Raw genomic sequence first — 20167 nt, forward strand, 5'->3', positions numbered from 1 at the left:
ACCACACGAGGGCGCTCTTGTGAAGGAATGAGAATGATTGTCACGCCAGAGAGATAATTTTATAGTAGGATCAAAGACATTTGCACAGGACGTATTCCACATTTGAAGTGAGGTAATGGAACTACACAGGGCAAGTGTTAGCCTGTCGTTGTCACAATCGCTTCCATTTTTAAACGTGCTGTTACCATGTTTGAATGTTCAAGTGAATGGGGACAAGCCTGAAAATGGCAGCTATTCCTGTAGACGTGGTCTCACATAGCAGAGACTCTTAGAGAGACAGAAACAAAGAGGGAGACAGCACGCACGCTTGTGTGTGTCAGTGTGTGTATGTTTTTATGTACATATTGGCTGACAAGTTGGTGCTCGGTTTGCACCTAAAAACAGAAAGAGCTTGGTTGACATGAAGTGGGCGCACGCTGATTTTTTTAACATCTTTTAAAAATCTGAGAGAGGCCACATATGCTAATGGGAAAAAAATGTCGTTTTACTTTTACGATTGTCGCCCCCGGTCATTTATGTAACAGATGGCAAATAAAATGAAATAAAATAATAAATCAAATAAAATCGCTTTTTACTCTCACCAACACCACAAGATAATCTTTCGGAGATATCGAATAGAATCATCTCTGTCATGTACATCAGGACTTTGCTGACCAGAAAGGGGCAATTTGGATCAATTTCAGTTTCATTATCATGCTGTGTGTATCCCATATTGGGTATAAAAAATGGGTTTAGTGTCTTTTTGGACCCAGCGCTAACATCGAAATTACAAGTAATAACCACGAGTAATTCACACCCTTCTAAAACGGGTTTTTTAATTGCCAATAGTTGCCACATGGTGACAAAGCACTACGTGTCGACGGGGAAACACAGATTTCTTTTTTTTTTCTCTTTTTTTTTAAGAAAGTCATTGGGCAAGTTTTTTTTTCTTTTTACAAAATCTTACTTTATTATTAAACAGTACAGTACATTAAAACAGACAAAATCATTCATCAAAATAACGAGACAGCATTAAGAATCGTCTGTCTTTTTCAAGTTTATCAGATTGTCCCCACGGAGTTAAACTCTGCGAGCAAAATAAATGATCACAAACAGGAAGTAAATATGTAAAAATCAATAATAGAATGTGCTTTGATTTCTTATCACCTTAAGCCCTGCTAAGGACAAACTCTGATAAGTTGCGAAGCCCTGGTGACAGACTCGGACCTGAAAAATGTGAGCGCCATTTTAAAATGACGACCGGATGAAATGAGATATTTCACTTTATCAAACAAGCGAGCACAAAAGCATTAAGTGCAAATCTGCAGACACTCATGCAATCACTTCACGCATGCATGCTTTAGTACCTGTGGTCCCGTTAAACATTTTTACACATATCATAAAATGTTGCTACGATGCAACTTATTGACAAAATACGTAACAATAAAAAAATAATCTTTCGGCGCAATATGACAAAGACACGTATGAAGGAAGCTTTTGCCTGTATGTAAATAAGTGCTTATGATAAAGACATGCTTTTGTTTCAAAAAGGACATTGTCTGTTTTTGGTCATGTGACCCTCATACAACTCAACCGCCTGACTGGCTTTATCGGCTTCGTTTTTTTCCCTCGTTATGCGCCATCACCTTGTGTATCCACAAACTGAAGGCGGACACTTTGGTGTAGACGCCGGGTGACTGCTGCGTCCGGCAGGCGTGACCCCACGACGTGACCCCGTAAAGCACCCAGCCTCCTCCGGGACGCTCACACACCAGAGGCCCCCCGCTATCGCCACGGCAACTGTCCACACGGCGCTCTTGCTGGACGCTGCCGGCGCACAGCATGCGGCTGGTGAAAGCTCCTCGGAAATGCTGCTGACATTGGCGGCGAGGGAGGAGGGAGAGCGGCGCCTGCTGGAGGGTCTTGGAGTACGAGCGGCCTGTGGAGAAGTTCAAAAGTGGGCCTTGTAAGCGCTCTCATTATTTGGGTTACAATGGCTGAACCTACATTCATTTTTTTTAAATGGGACAGGAAGCCGGTTTTCTCTATCAAGTCAAATTTTTGAGCTATAGTATCCGTGTTTTCTAAAACAATATGAACTGAATGTGCATGTATGATTTGATTAATGGACTAATAATAATCGATAGAATAATCGAAAAATGACAGCCCTTGAAAATTCCAACGAATCGGCACCGACGTTGACATTTTGCTCTAGCTACCTTACATTGCACACTAAAGTGATGAACAGTTGTTGAAAGTCAAAAATTAAAATATTGAGCCGAAGTCCTTAAACGGGTGAAAATCAATTATTTTTTTTTTGCCAGCCATTAACTGATCCTTGAAACTTAAATGGCCATTAAAGAAATTTGCACACCTGGCTATTAAAAAAAAATATTAGTTGGATTAAACAAAAAAAATCTTTAACAAGTCAAACATCATAAAATACAATGCAATAGCTAATTATCGAAAATAAAATCCACTATATCTTCTAACCTGACTTTTTTTCTAAACATAGCGCCGCATATATTTTACAGCATAGTAAGGAAAATACATGGAAAGTTAAAATAAATTAAAAAAAAAACAGTAGTAGAAGACTTCCCTGGTCTAAAAAGAAACATGCACCAATTTGACGAGTGAACCACACCAAACGTGAACATCGCTAGCTTTGAAAAGGTGCTTTGCAGGAACGTTGGCAGTAGGTTAAATAGAAGAGTCAGGAACAGCAACACAAGTTCCGACATAGCTCGGAGACTCTCTTCCATGACTTGGCTGAGCCTGTTACAGTAATAAAGTCCTGGGCCGCTACGTATGTGTAAAATGCCAGCGCGCGTACGTGTGAGTGATATGAAGGTGCCAAATCCGAGCACATGTGCAAAGCACACGTCTTGTTGTCAAGTCAAACAGCCGCCACACTTAAGTACATAAGACGCTTGAAATAGTCAGTGTTGTCACCGCTCTCGAGTAAACCAATAAAACACTCCTTTGCCTCCCCCCTTCTACGCACGTACGTATGCGTCAAGCAGTCATGGATTTCAGAACACGGCACCAGTAGTTTATTGCATAAGCAGCAACCAATGCCGTTCTCATGTAAGGATGAATAAGAGATGATTTGATGTACAATGACTTCAATGTGGTGACAATAATACATGTTGACAGAAATTGCCCCCAACAGACTTCTTGTAAAGTCCCTTAGAAGCAGATTTCATTCTAACCACAAAAACAGACCGAAAATAAAAAACACATTATGGTACTGTCTGCGTTTGTACGGCAATTAGGGAATACTGATGGCAGCCAAGAACAAATTTAGAATAATGATCCGATGCACTACCGATGCACTGCAATGGAAAAACGCCGACGCTGCATCAGGTTTTGAGGCGCCACATACAGTAGATTGGGTGATGATATTTATGAATGAACCCCCACAAAAAATGGTGCAAAGATTATATCTACACATATATATATATATATATATATATATATATATATATATATATTATCTCACATTTGTATGTGTAATATATCCAATTTATGAATTTGTGTAGTTTGCATGAGAAAAAAGTTCAAACAAGAATAAAATAGTGGGTGCGGATGGATAACAATAAGTCCCTGCCATTAGAAAAAAAAAAAAAAAAAAACGTGAATAATTGACACCCTCGTAAAAAACAAATTCAAAATGCGATAAAAATGATATAACAGCCAATCCTCTCATTTTAAACTGTAATTACACCACAAAGTATGATCGTAAAACACATTTCAAACTCATTTTACAAGATGATCTTTAACATTAATTGATTTCCAGATTATTTGATTGCAATGATGCACCGGAAACTCACATGTTCATGAACATATGATTTTCTATGCTGTCGAGCAGCAACCCAGGCTCCTTCCCATAACACAACACAAAGATGTGAATCTCTCAGTCATCATCATGTCAAGATATTTCCTTGACACCAATTCCGACCTCATCTTTCTATTAGCCAGGGGGTTTGGCGCCATCTTGTGGGAGCATGAGTGTAATACAAACGGCACAAAAAACATAAATAGGTGAGTTTTCCAGCCAATACTAGAGGATCAGTTCGACAGAAAAAAAACATAAATAGGTGAATACGTAAATCGCTAACCACAAATCAGCGGGTGGTGCGCTGACAATGCTTCAAATTGCTCTCAACGGGCTAACTTTTACGATGCTGGTTTCACGTGACCCGTCCATAAGTCAGTATTGTAAGTTTCATTCAAGGTGCATGAAGCCGCCTCACCACATACGGTCATCCATGACAGTTTTCCAGCTTGTTTTGCAGCTAAGAGCCACTCTGCCTTCACCCCTTCCCACACACACACGCACTTACACACACAAAAGCTCACCTGTATCACCCCAGCCGGTGATGTGACAGTTGCTGGCTTGTTTGAGCGCTCTCTCCTTCCTCAGGGGCAGACAGGCGGGAAGGACGTGACGGCTGAATGATACGCACTCTCCCGGCGTGTGGCCCACAGCCCCGGGTGACAGCCGAACCAAGGCCAAGTCGTAATCGTTGCTGTGGGAGCGGTAACTCGGATGCGGGACAATCTGATCGACACCGTACTCCTCCTCGTACTCCTCAGGGACAAGCGAGTGATAGTCGCCCACTCTGACTTTGTACTGCTTGGTGCTGTTTCCATACCTGTGCGCAAAATAGAGGGAGAGGAGGCACGAAAGGAATGAGCTATATTCAGCAGCGAATTCCCAATGAGATTTATGAAAGTATTCTTTAACAAAACAGAATGTTCTATTATTGTGAGTGTTGAACGAATCGAAATGATTGTGAGAGCTATTTCGAATAGTTTGAAGATCCCTCATTATGCTAAATGATGTCAACAAAGTATGGTATGACAAATGGATTGCAGTTATTCAGTAATATACAGTATCTCGGTGGTCCCCAACCAGCGGGCCGCGGCCCGGTACCGTTCCACGGGCCGCACAGATGAAAAATTTCCAGTTTATTATTTTATATTGGAGGCTGAAAAATATTCTAATGTCTTCCAAACATATTATGTCAGACGTTCGTTTAGCTATCTGCCTTATATCGCTAAAACACGTCAACTGTGGGCCGTAGCCGACGCCAACAACAAATGTTTTTTAGTCAAGAGTCACACAGAATTTCCTCTCATGTCATCCAATTCATCCAAATTTAAAATGCATTTTAAGAGCAATAATGTTGCCAGTATTTAACTTGTTTACTGCCATTGACGGCTAAAGACGTCAAATCTCCATTTTTTTTTTTTTATTTATTTTTTTTTTTACTCGGCTGGTAGTGAATGAGTTAATCAAGAGCAAGCACGCACACACAAACACATCCAGTAACTCATTTCATACTGGATCTTAGTAAATCACAATTCCGATGTACCAAAGTAGTAGATCTCGCAGATGGTTTTTTTTGTTATCCTTTAATCTAAATTCATCTAAAATTTCTCCGCGTCTTCAAAGGAGCTTTGTTGAGGATCACCAACTTGCCAGTGACACGAACACAAACACACGAAAAGGACTTGTTTACAAAATATTTGAGAATGATAACAGTAAATCTGTCGTCCTGTCAGCACGTTTATGAGTCCATCTGCGTCACAAGGGCTGATGATGAAGTGTTTCGAGTCACCTGTTGACATGTTTGGAAAACGTGTTTGAGGAGACAAAGTTATCTTAAGGCCAACAAAGAAGGAGGAAAGAGAAAAATAAGAACTTTTGAAAGTGCCAAGACCCGGAAAATACCGCAACAATCCAAACAGAATCGTCGGCCAGCGACTACATTTATATGCACACACGCTTTTCCATCTGTTAATGTGTTTGGTGTCAGGTTTACAGTCGATATTAACTTTCACGTAATCATGAGTCCTAAGTTACCTTTTCGAGGTTTAAAATGGTCTGGAGTTGTGTTACAGTTGGCAGGCCCGGAGCTGTACAGTCACAAAATATAAATAGAGATAATCTGCTGGCTGCAAGGAAGCCAAATCATATCAGGTCGTCTTTGCAGAGCCGCACGGACCACCGATAGAGGTTTAATACATGACATGACATGCAAGAAATGGGGAGGGGGAGGGGGGCGGGGCATTTTGCCAACCAGAATTCAAGCTGCAATAGGTGCAATGTAATACGTCATGCATGAATTTTCAACAAGGAAGAACCATTGTTTGATTCATGAGAATATTTGTAAGAAGCAAGCGAGAAAAGTGACATTCTTAGTGTATGAGTGTAGATTTCATTTTATATTATTTTTTTTTAATCCCACTTATTGTATCTCGTTCTATATATCTATTTATCTGTCTTGAGACATAACACGTCCTTTAATCAACTAATTAACCAATTGGCTTAGGGTTGACTTTAATACATTTAATTATCTTCAACATCAATTCTTCATCAAACTAGTCGACCGACTAGTCGAAACATGCCATTCCGATAAATATCACAATTGTGGAATTCACCCGTTTTTAGCCATCTCAGCAGACAGCCATTTTGTCTCTTTTGTCGACTGACAATGACTTCATAGTTGCTCAGGGGTCGAGTAACGACAATCACCTGTTTTCTGAATCTGAGCCATGATCGATTGTTAATTGAGCCCTGCGCAACATTTTCAGGTGACAGAGGAGACAAAATGACCGTCCCCTGAGATGTTTAAAAACGTGTGGATTTGAATGCTTAACTCATATTCCGCAAATAAAATATTAATCAGAATGCCATGTTTCGACTAGTCGGCTCGCATAGAACGAATTGTCGTGAAAAGTTTGGGGTTGACTTCCCCTTTAAAGTCTGCACTGTATTTGCATGTGTCATGATCTGTTTGTTTTTTGTTTTTTTTGGTTCAGAATTTAGTTTCATGTGTTTCCTTGTGTTTGCTGTGCCTCGTCAAGCTCATTGTGTCCACCTGTGTTTGTTTACCCACGCCCCTGTATCAACCAATCAGCTCCCTCCAACCCTTCGTGTCTTGTCCAGGTGTTCCTGGTTGTCTCGTTAATTTGTTTGTATTTAGTTCCCCGTTTGCTTTCGGTTCATTGTCTTTGTCTGTTGTCCATGCCAGTCTCGGTTTCGCAAGTTAACTCCATGTAATTTGTTGATCCTTGTTATTTTGTACTTTTCTATTTTTATTTTATTTTTATTCACTTGTTTGCTCTGTTTTCTTAAATTCCCATTTGAAGTAACTCCTACCGGGCTTCCCTGCATAATGGAGTCAAAGAATTGTCCAGAAAGTCAAATTGATTTTGAATTTCCAGAAGGTTTACGATTCACCACAGAGTTTGCATCGCACTTTTTTTTTCACGACAGTAAAATTTTTTTTTTTAAAACGTAGAATTGTTCGTGAAAAGGTAAAGAGAAGGATCTACTGAATTACTGCTTCCTGTCCTTAATGTGTAAAAGTTGGGATTTATTTGTGTGGGGTCTGTAATAAGGTCAGGTTTGACAATGAAACGCAAGGTTGTATGTCACTTTTCCTTCCTGCTGGCTTCTCTGCTGTGTGCATTAGTGAAACCGATGAAGTTTATGGATCAACTATACGTCTCAGTTACGGTGAGCACCAAACCACAGCTGATCACTTCATTGTCGGACTTCCAAAACTACGTCTATCTTGATTCACATTTGGACATAAAAAAGTCAGTTACGAGAAATCTATTATTGAGAATCCTCACACACAGTTTGAGGAAAATTCATATTTAAGCCAAACTTCCACAACTCAGTGTTTATGTGGAAAGGCATAAATCCCTTAGGTAGGCTGTTTACCAGAAACGCTGCAGATTGTTCTCTTCTGAACTCTGCTTTTTTGGAGTTCCGTTTTATCTACCGACTGCATTGTTACAACTTGCACAAAGAAAACAAGTCATTTATGATTTCAAACTTCCTGTTCAACCAAAATTTGAACGTAACAACACGATTTACTCTGCTTGTTTTTCCATGCTTAAATTTGCATGCACTCTTGTGGCTCGTTCAAAAATCTCGGATAAGAACGGAAGCGTGGAACTGGAAATGTAGGAAACATTTTTTTTACTGGCTAAAACGCTGCGAGTACATTCGAAAGTATTTAACTTGGATTCTACTGATGCTCACGGGAGTATATTACTCCAACTTCTGCAATTCATAACGTCTCTTTTGCTGGTTCGTTCCCAAAAATAAGAAACTGTATTCCCCAATATGCTTGTGCAAGTGCCGAAATAAATCCATCAGGCGTACGCTCTTACTTCTTGAAGCAGTGTGCCGATGTGAGGACCCAGCAGGTGTCAATCAGAGTGGCTCCACACACCAGCCTCCCGTCTCCTCGGGACCCCCGCAAGCGTATCGCAGCCTGCCACGGCCAGCCGCCCCTAAGACACAAGTGTAAACGTATTCACGTACATAGAGCGACAGAATTAAGAATTCTGTCAATTATGAGACAATTAATCACAAAATGATGAGGGCTATTTGGATGAAACCGGCAGAGGCCTTGATGGTTAAGTCAAGGCCCGGAATACAGATTCAAGGTAGTCAAAATGGAAATTGTCGAACATTAGAGCTGCAGGGCAGGTTTACTGTTGCAAAATAAAACTGTTGAGTATGAGGAAGTAGATTGAATGGGCACTCCTAAAAATCATTTATAGCAATCATCAATCATTAATTCTCGTAACACTGGAGACACACTTTATGCTTTAATTTACGTAATTCAATGTATGTTTATTTAAGTGTGTGGGGGGGGGGGCAAGCCGTACTCCTCACATTCATCCTCGCTTGGCCTCTGACACATATAATAATATTGTAATCTTTAGCTGACCATTTTATTGTTTTGACTGGAAAATGTGTTCCATAAGCCATATCCTGTTCTGTGGGAATTTATTTTTATTTTATTTTTTTAAATCTCCTCCATCACATTGTGGCCTCACCTGAGAGAGTTCTCTCCTCCGATGATTCGACGCTGCCGAGTGTGTATGAGCCGCAGCCCGCAAATCTGATTGACGGGAGCTGATTGAGACAGAAGAGAGATGTTTATCTAGCAGCGTGCGTGAGGAAAGTCTGGGACGGCGGTGATTACTAAACCATAAATTCAGGTTCGGATTTTTTTTTTTTTTTTTTATTTAAGACGTGTAATTCATCTTTTTTTTTTATGATCAACAGTGGTCTGAGTTACTCAAGGAAAATGATCACTTACTGCATATATAAAAAAAGTTGTTTTTCGGAGACAAAACATCTCCCCTGAAGGGGGTTGACTAACAAGGTGCAAGTGTCCAAACCGGCAAAGTGAGTCTGTCCGCATGTGTGAAGCAAAAAACATAGAAAAGGTCTATTTCGCCATCTGGACATATTTACACACACTGAGAAGCACCGTGCTAAAAATATCACCATGATTTATCCTGGCTCATTAGTTCCTCAGTAAAGTGCACCACACAGAGCTGTGCAGACTCACGACACATGCAGACAGAACCGATAAACTGCAGCGCGTTCAACACACCTGGCTCTCTACAACCTGGCTCACCTTTGACCTCTTTGTGGGCAGGCTTGAGTTCACCGTAGTCACAGATGACTCCGGCGTCCTCGCTATGGCGACAGTTGTGCGTGCCAGGAGCCTGCTTGATGCAGTCGGCGATGGAGCGCTCGTCGCCGCTGCACTTCACGTTGTCCGCGTGGATGGGCCCCGTGCCCTCGCCGAAGTACGCCATCACACGGGCTTTGGCCAGCCCGCTGCAGGGGACAAATGCCAGATTGAGCATGTTTTCCCAATTATTAGAATTTATCAGCAATCCTATTGGATAGCCGTGGCATCAGTGTGTTTTTTTTTTTTAGATGAATGTATGGAAAACCAATTAGCGGTTGTCGGGTTATCCGAGCACGTCATGGTTGGTAAGATAAGGACAAGTACGCATTATCGGTGTGGACTGTATTTCAACAGAACAATATTAGGATAAGTATTTATACTTCCCAATTTCAGTGTCCTAAAACAACCGCCGTGGGAACAAGAGAAAAGAGAAGAGAAAAAGAGAAGCCTGTTGGAAATTATTTTATTTATGTGGGTTGATAGTGAAGTCCCACGTGATAATACTCTACAGTGATTAAGTAAGTTATATATAAATAAATTAATAAAATAAATTAATTAATTAAGTAATTGTGGGTTGATAGTGAAGTCCAACTTGATAATACTGTAGAGTAGTGATGGGAAAATGAAGCTTCAAATTTGCTTCATGAACCAGTTGTTGCATTTTTGAGTCCTGTAGATGGCACTGTTGGTGTAAATAAAGGTTTTAAAAAATGGAAAAGTCAGTGTGGTTTCGGCCCAATGTTGAACAGAGAGTGCCATCTGCTGGAGTCCAAAAATACTACAACTGTTTCATGAAGCAGATTTGAAGCTTCATTTTCCCATCACTACTGTACAATAATTAAATACGTTATTTATAAATAAATTAATAATAAAATAAATTAATTAATTAAGTAATTGTGGATTGATAGTAAAGTCCCACTTGATAATACTGTACCGTTAATTAATTAATGTACACTCACGATAAACACAATCATTATTGGACTCACGTATGAATGTAAAATGTCGTAGTTGCCAAAAACAATTTCAAATTACAAGCATATTGAAAATGACACGGCATAATGTCAAGGGCAAAAAATTATAATAAACAACTGACTTAAATCCCAGTTCAAGTAATATTCACTATGATTCAATATGATCCAAACGCTCGTCAGCGTTTCAGTATGACTCAGTATGACAGACTAATCCCAGTATGTGTCATACGGGTCAATTTGGGTCAAAGATGAGGCTGTGTATAATTTGTATACATTTTTGCCTCATCACCCCAAGAGAACCGTCGAACCACGGGGGAGGTGTTGTGTATTTAACGACCTTTCACCACGCCCTGCTTCAGACAGAATGATGATCCGAACGTCTCCAACACGCTCCACTGCGCTCTCACGCTTATGCTCTCCAGATGTGGCGTTCACCTACACACGCGTGTGTGGAAGAAAACGGCAAGCCATGTGTTGCTGGGGGAGCGAAGACAGGTTTGTGTCTGCATGACAGCACTCCCTCGACGATTCATTGTTATGGAAAAGGGGACAGCTTCTCAGAAGGATGAGATGATAGGACGCCGCTTAATACAATATTCTCCCCGAAGAGGTTGTTTATTTTGATTTGCACAAAATGATGAACTAGCCATTTAAAAGTAAAAAAAAAAAATTACAGTAAAACAATTTTTTTTCAACGGCGGATGTTAAGCCATTTCTGTTTAACCCAAAGCTCAGTTTGAGTGTGATGAGTTATTAAGTGGAAACAGAGACACTGTGTGAGATGAAGAGATGAAAAGCAAACGGAGAAATCAGGGATGCGAGTGAAGCAAATGCCAAATCCAAAACGTGATGATGGATTCCCCAAGTAGAGATGATGTTCTGGATTTATTTAAACGCTAGCGTAGTAACTTGCCGAGTGATCACATTGCTATGCAACAGCTCACGGAAATGTTTCCTTTAACTTAACAGCAGAATCTTATAAGACTTTCCCCGTAGATTTTCGGTGCCATGAGTTCAAGAAATTATTAATTAAAAAAAAAAAAAGACTTTTTTTTACGGAGAAGCCATTCGCAAGAATGTGTGAGTACACTCACGCACACACAAATACACACTTGTGTATATATATAAATATACACACACAGTTTCAGCCGCTTACATTCATTCGCATACCTGTATCCCATTTGTCGGCACACAACTTCAGCATCTCGATCAGTCCATCCGTCATCGCACACCGTCCCCCACTGCCCAGACAGATAGATTTCTACCCGCCCTTCTCTGGGGCTTTCTCCTCCCACGAGCCTCACTGGGACACCTGGATAACACACACATTGACATACACACACGACAAAGTGAAGTAACTGTCTTTGTAATGCTCCCCAACATCCACCAGGAAAAACTCGACCTGGAACAACCGCCCCACCCCCTTATTGTTAAAGGTCACACAAACACAGAATTTCGACTGACCATGACTCGGATCATAGCAGTGATTTCGTCCCTATCTAGTTAATGCTCTATGCTTCTGAAAAGCCAGTCATGTTCACTCATGTTTGTAACAAAGGAAACAGCTGGAGCACGTGCCTACTTTCCTGAAAATCACCCCACTTTTCCGTTTGCGTTTTTTTTTTTTTGTCTGGTTTGAAAAACACCACGTTTTCCCAAAGTCTCTCTGTTGAATGCACACTCTTGCTCTTTGTCTTTTTGCTTGGTTTATTCACAGCATTAATCATAGAAATCGTGCAGCTTGCTTTAAACCGTGTTTTCTGGACTATAAGTCGCTACTTTTTTCCTAGATTTTGAACCATGTGGCTGATACAAAGGTGCGGCTTTTCTGTGGAAAATTCTTTAAATAAATCTCTATTTTTTTTTCTCTTTGGACGGTTCTGTTTTAATTAGCAAAGTTTTAAAAGGCGTGTTAAAAGGCTTTGTTTTAAGAATTTTATGTGAAGTTTATGAAGTTTATGTACCTTAAGACAATATTCACATTAAAAGTCATTCTGTACATGAAGTAAACATTTTTTTTTCAAAATAGAATATATATTTATTTTATTTTATTTTATTTTATTTTATTTATTTTTTCCCCCAAAAAGAGTTGCTGGGACTTATATACAAATGTGCCTTATAGTCCAAAAAATAAGGTAATTGAACTCATTATTATGATTAAAATCTGTATTGTAGTTTTAAAATCATCCCCAGCTATTTGGGATCACACACAGATACGTATAATCAGAGTGGATGGCGGTCTCCAAATGCCCAATTCACAGCATTTCAAAATGAAATAATGACGGAAGCTCTGACGGACTGACGTTCCCACCTATGCATAGCAGATTGAGGATCACAGCTGACAATTGTTACAATAGTGCGGTACAACCTACGCTAACGACCAATCAGTCACATGACTGTAAAAGTATCCCTTGTAACAACATCTTTCCATTGCACATTTAAGGACACTTGTCTTTCTTCACTGATTGCTTGAGTGACATCATGCAATTTGTGTAACACATAGCGGGTAATCAGGGGTTCACTGTGGCCGCCCGCTTTTGGTTGCTCGCCAAGTAAACGTCTATGGTGGTAGTAGAGGAAGGTTCATTGTTATCTTTGTCTGCTTTCTTACAACATCTATGCACTATGATGACCTCAGCAGGCCGACAAGAGAACGAAAAAAAAAACTAAAGAAAACGCACAGTGTAACTTGAAAGCCCTACATTGCCCGTCCTTTCCAAAATCAACACAAAGCAATCTACAATGCTTTGTGTTGATTTTGGACACACACAAGGAAACTCACAAATGCTTTGCAGTAATGACATAATTCTTGAGCGAGCGAGAATGTTCCTCAGGCTCATGCCAAAGCTACCTAAGCTGCATCAATAAACCCCCAGCATGTGAAACTGCTATTTCTGTCTCCACTGTGTGATCTCTCACCAAAGAAAAGTCGCACATACATTCACTGCTGTGACTTATCACATACAATTTACTTTATGATGCATTCAGCAGTGGCAAAGGGAACCGAACCGAACCCATTAAAACAACTTTGCTGGAGGCCCTTTCTCTTTTATTATCGCCCAGAGGCCATTGGCATAAGCGTGATTAATGGTGCTAACACCCGAGACCCTTCCCCCGTACTTCTTTTTGCCAGGAGTGACACTGGTGAGGTGCAGTTTTCCACTTGGGAAAGCAATATGTGGGCCCACAAATGCTTGCATGCAATATTTGGTCACAAGCAAGGCAAGCAGACACTGTACATTCACAATCGCTCCAGTTGTTACTGCAGGGCAGGCTAATCAGCAGACATGCTTGCAAAATCTCGCATGACATCACCATCCACCACTTTAGGGATGTCGGATTTTCTGAGATGAGATTTTAATTGAGTGCAGGTTGAGTTTGACAAAGATCTAACAAGTGTCGCTATGACGTAGTAGACAGAGGAAATTGGTGTAAATGAAGACTTTGGCTGCTCTGGAATATGTGTGCTATACACATCAGGAGCAGGCTGAATAGTTAATGCATTAACCACAAAGAATAAAACCACTATAAGATCAGTAAATCATTATAGCATGTATTGTTTGAGCACAAAATTAGAAGTTGTGGTTAATTATCTCAAATTTCCAGGGGCTTGTTAGCAACCCGCGCTGGTGTTTAGTGTTTATTGGGTATCCGAGGGGTCAGTAGAGGGTCTCTGAATTGTAGATTCTTGTACAAAGTAATGAAAATGATAATCCATGGTTTGTTCATTCTAATTTTATGACTTATAAATGTATTGTGTATAGCAAATGTGTAATCGGGAGAATTCAGTGTGTAGCATTGGCGCTGAACTTCACATACTGTAACGATTAAAAAAAAGCATCTGCTTTAATACTTGGGATAGGCTCCAGCTCACCTGTGACCCTAATAAAGACGTTTACCATAGAAAATAGATGGATGAATGGAATTTTCTAATGCATATGTAGAATCGCTCTCTGAATATTTTGAGCTCTTGTTTTAATGATAATGATTTGATGACCAAGTTTGAGGTAATCTTGACTCACCGTATTTTGAGTAATAAATCTACATTCTTTCACTGCCAACCCGGGTAAGATGAATGCCATTTTTGACTTCTATATCCGTCAATGGCAGTGAATGAGGTAAGAATACTCACGCTAGATTTTTTAACGCAAACGTCCTAAATTCATAGTTAGACACATAGCAATGCAACGTTTGAAACAAACCCACTATAACGAGTGGTCTCAGAATAAATTGACCTAATTTGGGGGTAGATTTCTCCTTTAAGAGAGGCTTAAAATAATAATCATTTAATAAGAATGCCATATTTCTACTAGTGAAGGCGCATAGATCGGCACATTGAACATTTTATTGCAAAGAATATTTGAGGGTTGACTTCCCCTTTAAAGCCATAGTGACCTTCTACCTACATGCCCGTATATTACATATTACATATATTCTGTGTGCACACTTGGAGTATATCTGGCAGTTTAAATATCACTGTCAGATAAGATTGAGTCTTACTTGTTGGAAGCCCGTCGCCAATGCGTTCTGCATTACATGCGATGTTAACGTCTTCATGGTGTGTGCAGTCATGACGGAGCCACTCCTCCCGTTTGCACAGCAACAAGCTGGGTTCTTTGCCTGTGCAGCTCACATCATCCAGAAGAATCGGACCAGACGCAACTCCAAAGCGAGGGACCGGCGTGATGTCTAGTCCTTCAGGGACCAGAGTTTGGCCAAATCTGCACGGTCCACACATGTATCATAATGCAGCGATAGGAAATGACAATACACATCTTATTTACCTGTAACCGAGTTGGCGGCACACTACTTGAGTGTTTGAGTCTGTCCAGCCATCATCACACACTGTTCCCCACTGTCCGTGATAGAAGATCTCTAGGCGTCCCTCGTAGCCTCCAGGCCCGCCCACTAACCTAGAGGTACCATCTGTGGAATTTGGTAGTATGAGGTGGGAAAATATATATATAGAGGTAAATGACCAATCGCACTCACATTCATAGCTACGGATAATTTGAAGGAATTCAATTAATCACACGTGGATGTTTCAAAATGAGGGAGGGTGCCAGAAAAAATGGTAGAGCATGAAAACGCAATGCCAGAATGCAACCATTATTATTTTTAAAAAATTTAAATAATTGGACACCCGGTGGGCAGAGCTGATAATTTTGATCTAAGATTCAGTGATTTCTGTGCAGTCATTGGTGACGTAAATTATTTTGCATCCTGCTACTGTATATGCGCCAGATGGTGCTTGGGTGATGAGGGCAAGTTCCTTTTTATTTTTGACAGAGTATGAGCAATATCTAAGGCAAGTGTGGGCAAACTACGGCCCGAGGGCCACATGTGGCCCGTTAAATGTTTTAATCCGGCCCGCCGAACTTGAAAAAAGTTAAATGAATAAGCCTTGTTAATGTTTTATTTTTTAAATACTGTGGTGTGTTAAAGACAGATATTTTGTCATAATTCTTTTGTTCATTTTCATTTAAAATTAAATGTATTTTTTTTTTCTCCGATGAGGTGAGGTTACCAAATCACTCCATCCCCTCTGTCAAATTTTACAACTCATTGTGACCCGTCTATCAAAAGGTTCGCCCACCCCCGATCTAAGGGGTTGATGTCATCTTATTTCTCCCTAAAAAAAAAGTTCCACTGATTCATGATGGAGCAGGCAGCTTCCCTCACCTGTCAGAGGGCTGCAAGAGACGCCAGCATCCTCGGAATGGACGCAGTTGTGTTCTCCCCAAGCACTTTTCGGACACTGCTCCACAGTGAGTTCATTTCCTGTACATCTCACCTCATCCAGCCAAACGCGGCCAGAGCTCTTTCCATAATGGGCCTGGCCCCATGCCCGTGCTACACCACTGAAAGGAAATAAGAAAGTGCAGGAAGTATTAAAGCAACATACGAGACTTTCTGTCTGGCTGCTTCTGCTTGATGACTATCTTGTGACTTTAAAAGCGTGCGCCCTCACCTCAACCCCAACTGTCGACACACCACCTCTGCATCACTGTCATCCCACTGGTCATCGCAAATGGAGCCCCATTGGCCCGCATGGAACACCTCAACTGTGCCCTCGGACATTGACCGGCCGCCTACCAGCCTTATTGGTAGCATCACTGCATCTGATGAAAACGGAAACGTACAACTTTGTTTCGAAGAATTTGATCAAATCCATCCAAACCTTCTCCCCGTTCAGAAGGTCAACCTACCGTGCTGCTTAGTGCAGGTCACAGCTGCTGTCATAGAACACTCGCCTCCATTCCACGTGGTTTTGGGACACTGGAGCAGATCAGGTTCATCTCCCTGGCAGCGGACAGCCCGCCAGTGGAACTTAGCCATGCTCGGACGAGACAGAAGGAGCGCATGAGCACGGCCTGAGAAACTGGGGGGGGGGGGAGAATTGGGGTTCAAAATATAAATCCAGGCAATGGAAAAGAATTCAAATTAGGAAATGATTTGGCAGGGAAACAGTGTGACCGTTTTGATTGTTAAGTGTTTCCTTCCGATCCTGCTGAATAGCTCATTTGTGCGCTTTTGAAAGCGGAAAGGCTTCAAGCTGCTTGCGATGCCCTTTAGCCACGTGCAAGTTCATGATCTGCCATTCCCGAGCAAATATACCGTAAGCACTTTTGCACCCTGCAGTGTCCAATAACCGTCCATGTGACGCCCATCAGCGCTGCGGCCACTCTGCCAGACATATGGCTGACATTTGCTCTCTCTGCTTTCTGCTATGAGTTTGCCTCTTGCATGAAAATGCAAGCATGTGTGCCAAAGCTCATTTTAGTGTCAACAGATGGAAGTGTGCAACGTGGTCCCCTAAGTCATGACACCATGCGTTGGTGACCTTTTTTTTTTTTTTTAACTTCCACAATTCAAAGTGCTACAATAAATAATGATTTATTTTGAGGTGAAAGAAAAAGTAAGTTCTGATTTAGGCTGAGATGGGTGTGAGAGAGTGAATAGCAGGGGTGGTGGTAACAAAGTAAATAAATGGAAAGCTAAAGGTATTCCAATACCTCCGGGGAATGGAGGTTTGGAATGCAAAGGTCACTGACAAAAAGAAAAAAAAAAAAAAAAACGAAAAAGGAGTACTGACGTAAAGGGCCATTCTTAAACATCCCCACCAATTTTTGAATCATGCGCTCATTATCTGTCAAATAATTGAAGACAGCGTAGCATTGTGATTTTTTATGGTGCACCTGCATCGAATATGTATGCTACGCAAGAGATGGTTGCACAAAACCGGGGGTCTTTTTATGTGAAATAAAAAAAAGCGTGCAGACTCACCCCTTGCCCAGCTGCCGGCACACGACTGCAGCGTCTTCATCCCGCCAGTCGTCGCTGCAAACAGACCCCCACACTCCGCCCAGGTAGACCTCCACCCTGCCATCCAGTTTGGAGCGGCCCCCTTGCAGACGCACGGAACCTTGGCATGCAGAGCAGTGGACGTCTCGTGTAAAAGCAGGGCTTCATCATCAATACGATCCGTTTATCAGTAAAAGGAAACCTATCAGTTGCTTTCATACGTGGTTATAAATACGTTAAAAGTCTGATTTAATTAATTGCCTAATTTGGGTTGAAAGTCTGAATATACTTAACAATTACAAGATGCTACAAATGTATTAAAGATATAAAGGACCAGCAACATTTGATTGCTGCTTAAACTATACCGGGTGAGCAAGCAGGGATTGAAATTGAAAGAAATTATCAATGCAGAATGATTATGTTGTTTGATAAAAATCAGCATTTCGAGATTCACCCGAAAATGAAGCACACACTGCAGTCAGTACATTTGCACTATTATTATTATTAATATAAAAAGTGAAGGTATTTGTAACACCACTATATATTTTTACGAGGGCTGTAAAAATTCAAGCGTTGACTCACGAGATTCATTTAGAAATTTGTATGCAGTTAAATATTTTAACACAGTTAACTCAGTTTTATTAACTTCAAAAATAATTTGCCTGCCAAATATTGTACCATATCATCAAAGAAGATAACACCCCGCTCAAGTTCCCACTGGGCCTTGCAAACCATCACTGCTGGAGTGCCGTACGTATGGCCAGAACTAAATGTACTGTTTAAGTTTTGAGAATTGTTTCTAAGACAAATGCCCGTAAAGATGACTTGGTTTAGATTGTATTCAAGGATCAAAGAAAGCAATTAGTCTCTGAATTAAAATATATTTCATATTGATGATTTTACATTAATTTCAAGATATTACTGAAGTAAATATGATACATGCTTCACAAAAAATAGTAATTGAAATTTTTGATTAATCGCTGTTAATTACGGAAATATAAATTGCTTGTGTAAACCTATTGTGTCAAAGTAGGTCAACATAAGGAGATTTTCCAAGTCCTGGATTGGTTTAGTAACACAATAAACGTTATTGCAGGGTGCCAAAGGCCTACTTTTTATTGACCAGCAATGTTAAACAACTTTGAAATCATAATTACAATTGCATGTCAGCACTGCATGCATGAAAAACAGAGAATTATTTTTTTTGTTCCTTACATGTGATGTGTTTCCAGGTCGGCTGCATGCGTGTTTACCTTGTTTACAGTCGCAGTAGCCCCAATCCACTCTGCCTCTCCGGTTCCGGAAGAAGCACCAAGCTCGAATTCTGCCGTCAGGGTTCCGGCACTGATTATGCTCCCCGACACCTTTGCCCGGGTGACGCTCCGTGAAGCCTCCCACCTCGCTCCAGTTCATACACCGCGCGCCGGACTCGGTGAGGTCGATCGCGCCCCGGTACGTCGCGCCGGTGCCACGGCTCTGAGCGCAGTCGCCGACCGCTTGAATAAATGACGAGTGGCCGCCGCACGGCCACAGGAGCGCCGCCGTGAGGGCGAGGAAGATCGTAGTCATGCCGGGGATTTGGCGCTTGGATGACGGAGGTTCGCACGCGGCGGGAATGGCATCAGATGAGGAGAAGGAAGCTTCCCAGCCAGACGCATCGCCCTGGCGTGGGACAGGAGGGAGAGTGGGGTGGGAGCAAATCAATGAAGCAGCATTACAGTAGGCAACTACGCGTGTGAGCAAATACAGTAAGAAGGTTGACTCCCTAAAAAAAGATGCTATACACACATGTGCAAATGGTGCACGCACTAATTGCATTCGAAACGTGTCGATGAAGACTAATTAAAAAGTAGGGACTGTTTTCAATTGCTATTTTTTCACAGGAGGCACCAAATCATTTTCATCTCCCCTACTTGCTGTTTCTTAATTTGTGCATGTTAAAAAAATCAGAGTGCCTATTAAAAGAGAGACCTGCATTTACGCAAATATAAAGGAGAATCAGATTGCCCTTTATTGTCATTATACTCAGTGTACAACAAATATACTTAATAAAATAATAACAAAATAAATAAAAATGAAATATCAAAATGTCACAAAACAAAATTATTGTCACTAAAAATACAAACCTGAATTCCCGTGGAGTTGGGATATATGATAAAACGTGAATTAAAACACAATGCAGTACAATGATTTGCAAATCTTCTTCGACCTACGTTCATTTAAATTCACGATAAGGACAAGATATATATAAATGATTCAATGATTTTTGCAAATATTCACTCAATTTTTTTATTCGAGCCCAAAAAGACTGGGAAGGTGAACATTTTTACCAATGTGTTAAATCACCTGTCCTTTTAACAACAGTCAATAATCTATTGAGAGCTGCAAATA

The 20167-nt window shown here is 40.9% G+C and overlaps 1 protein-coding gene across 1 annotated transcript; it reads right to left on the minus strand.

Moving 5' to 3' along the window:
- Positions 1-926: 926 nt before the first annotated feature.
- prss12 (serine protease 12) lies at positions 927-19498 on the minus strand. The gene is made up of 13 exons (XM_088303762.1): positions 19030-19498; positions 17759-17897; positions 16681-16853; positions 16443-16593; positions 16154-16332; positions 15256-15397; positions 14972-15192; positions 11642-11783; positions 9441-9646; positions 8851-8929; positions 8176-8298; positions 4342-4637; positions 927-1918 (listed from the first exon to the last, which is right to left on the minus strand). The coding sequence occupies exons 1-13, from the start codon at positions 19343-19345 to the stop codon at positions 1587-1589; spliced, it is 2499 nt and encodes an 832-aa protein (XP_088159888.1). The 5' UTR covers positions 19346-19498; the 3' UTR covers positions 927-1586.
- Between the last annotated feature and the right edge of the window lie 669 nt (positions 19499-20167).

This window comes from Idiotropiscis lumnitzeri, chromosome 8 (genome assembly GCF_059441095.1).
Source record: "Idiotropiscis lumnitzeri isolate Australia: NSW breed Sydney's pygmy pipehorse chromosome 8, RoL_Ilum_1.0, whole genome shotgun sequence".
In the NCBI taxonomy this organism is placed as follows: domain Eukaryota; kingdom Metazoa; phylum Chordata; class Actinopteri; order Syngnathiformes; family Syngnathidae; genus Idiotropiscis; species Idiotropiscis lumnitzeri.

Excerpts from the sequence above, each read along its gene's own strand:
- prss12 (XM_088303762.1), bottom strand. The coding sequence starts at position 19,345 with ATGACTACGATCTTCCTCGCCCTCACGGCGGCGCTCCTGTGGCCGTGC. Across the intron at positions 17,898-19,029 it reads CTACTGCGACTGTAAACAAG|GTTCCGTGCGTCTGCAAGGG; the intron begins GTAAACACGCAT and ends CTGCATGCCAAG. Across the intron at positions 16,594-16,680 it reads GACCTGCACTAAGCAGCACG|ATGCAGTGATGCTACCAATA; the intron begins GTAGGTTGACCT and ends CGTTTTCATCAG.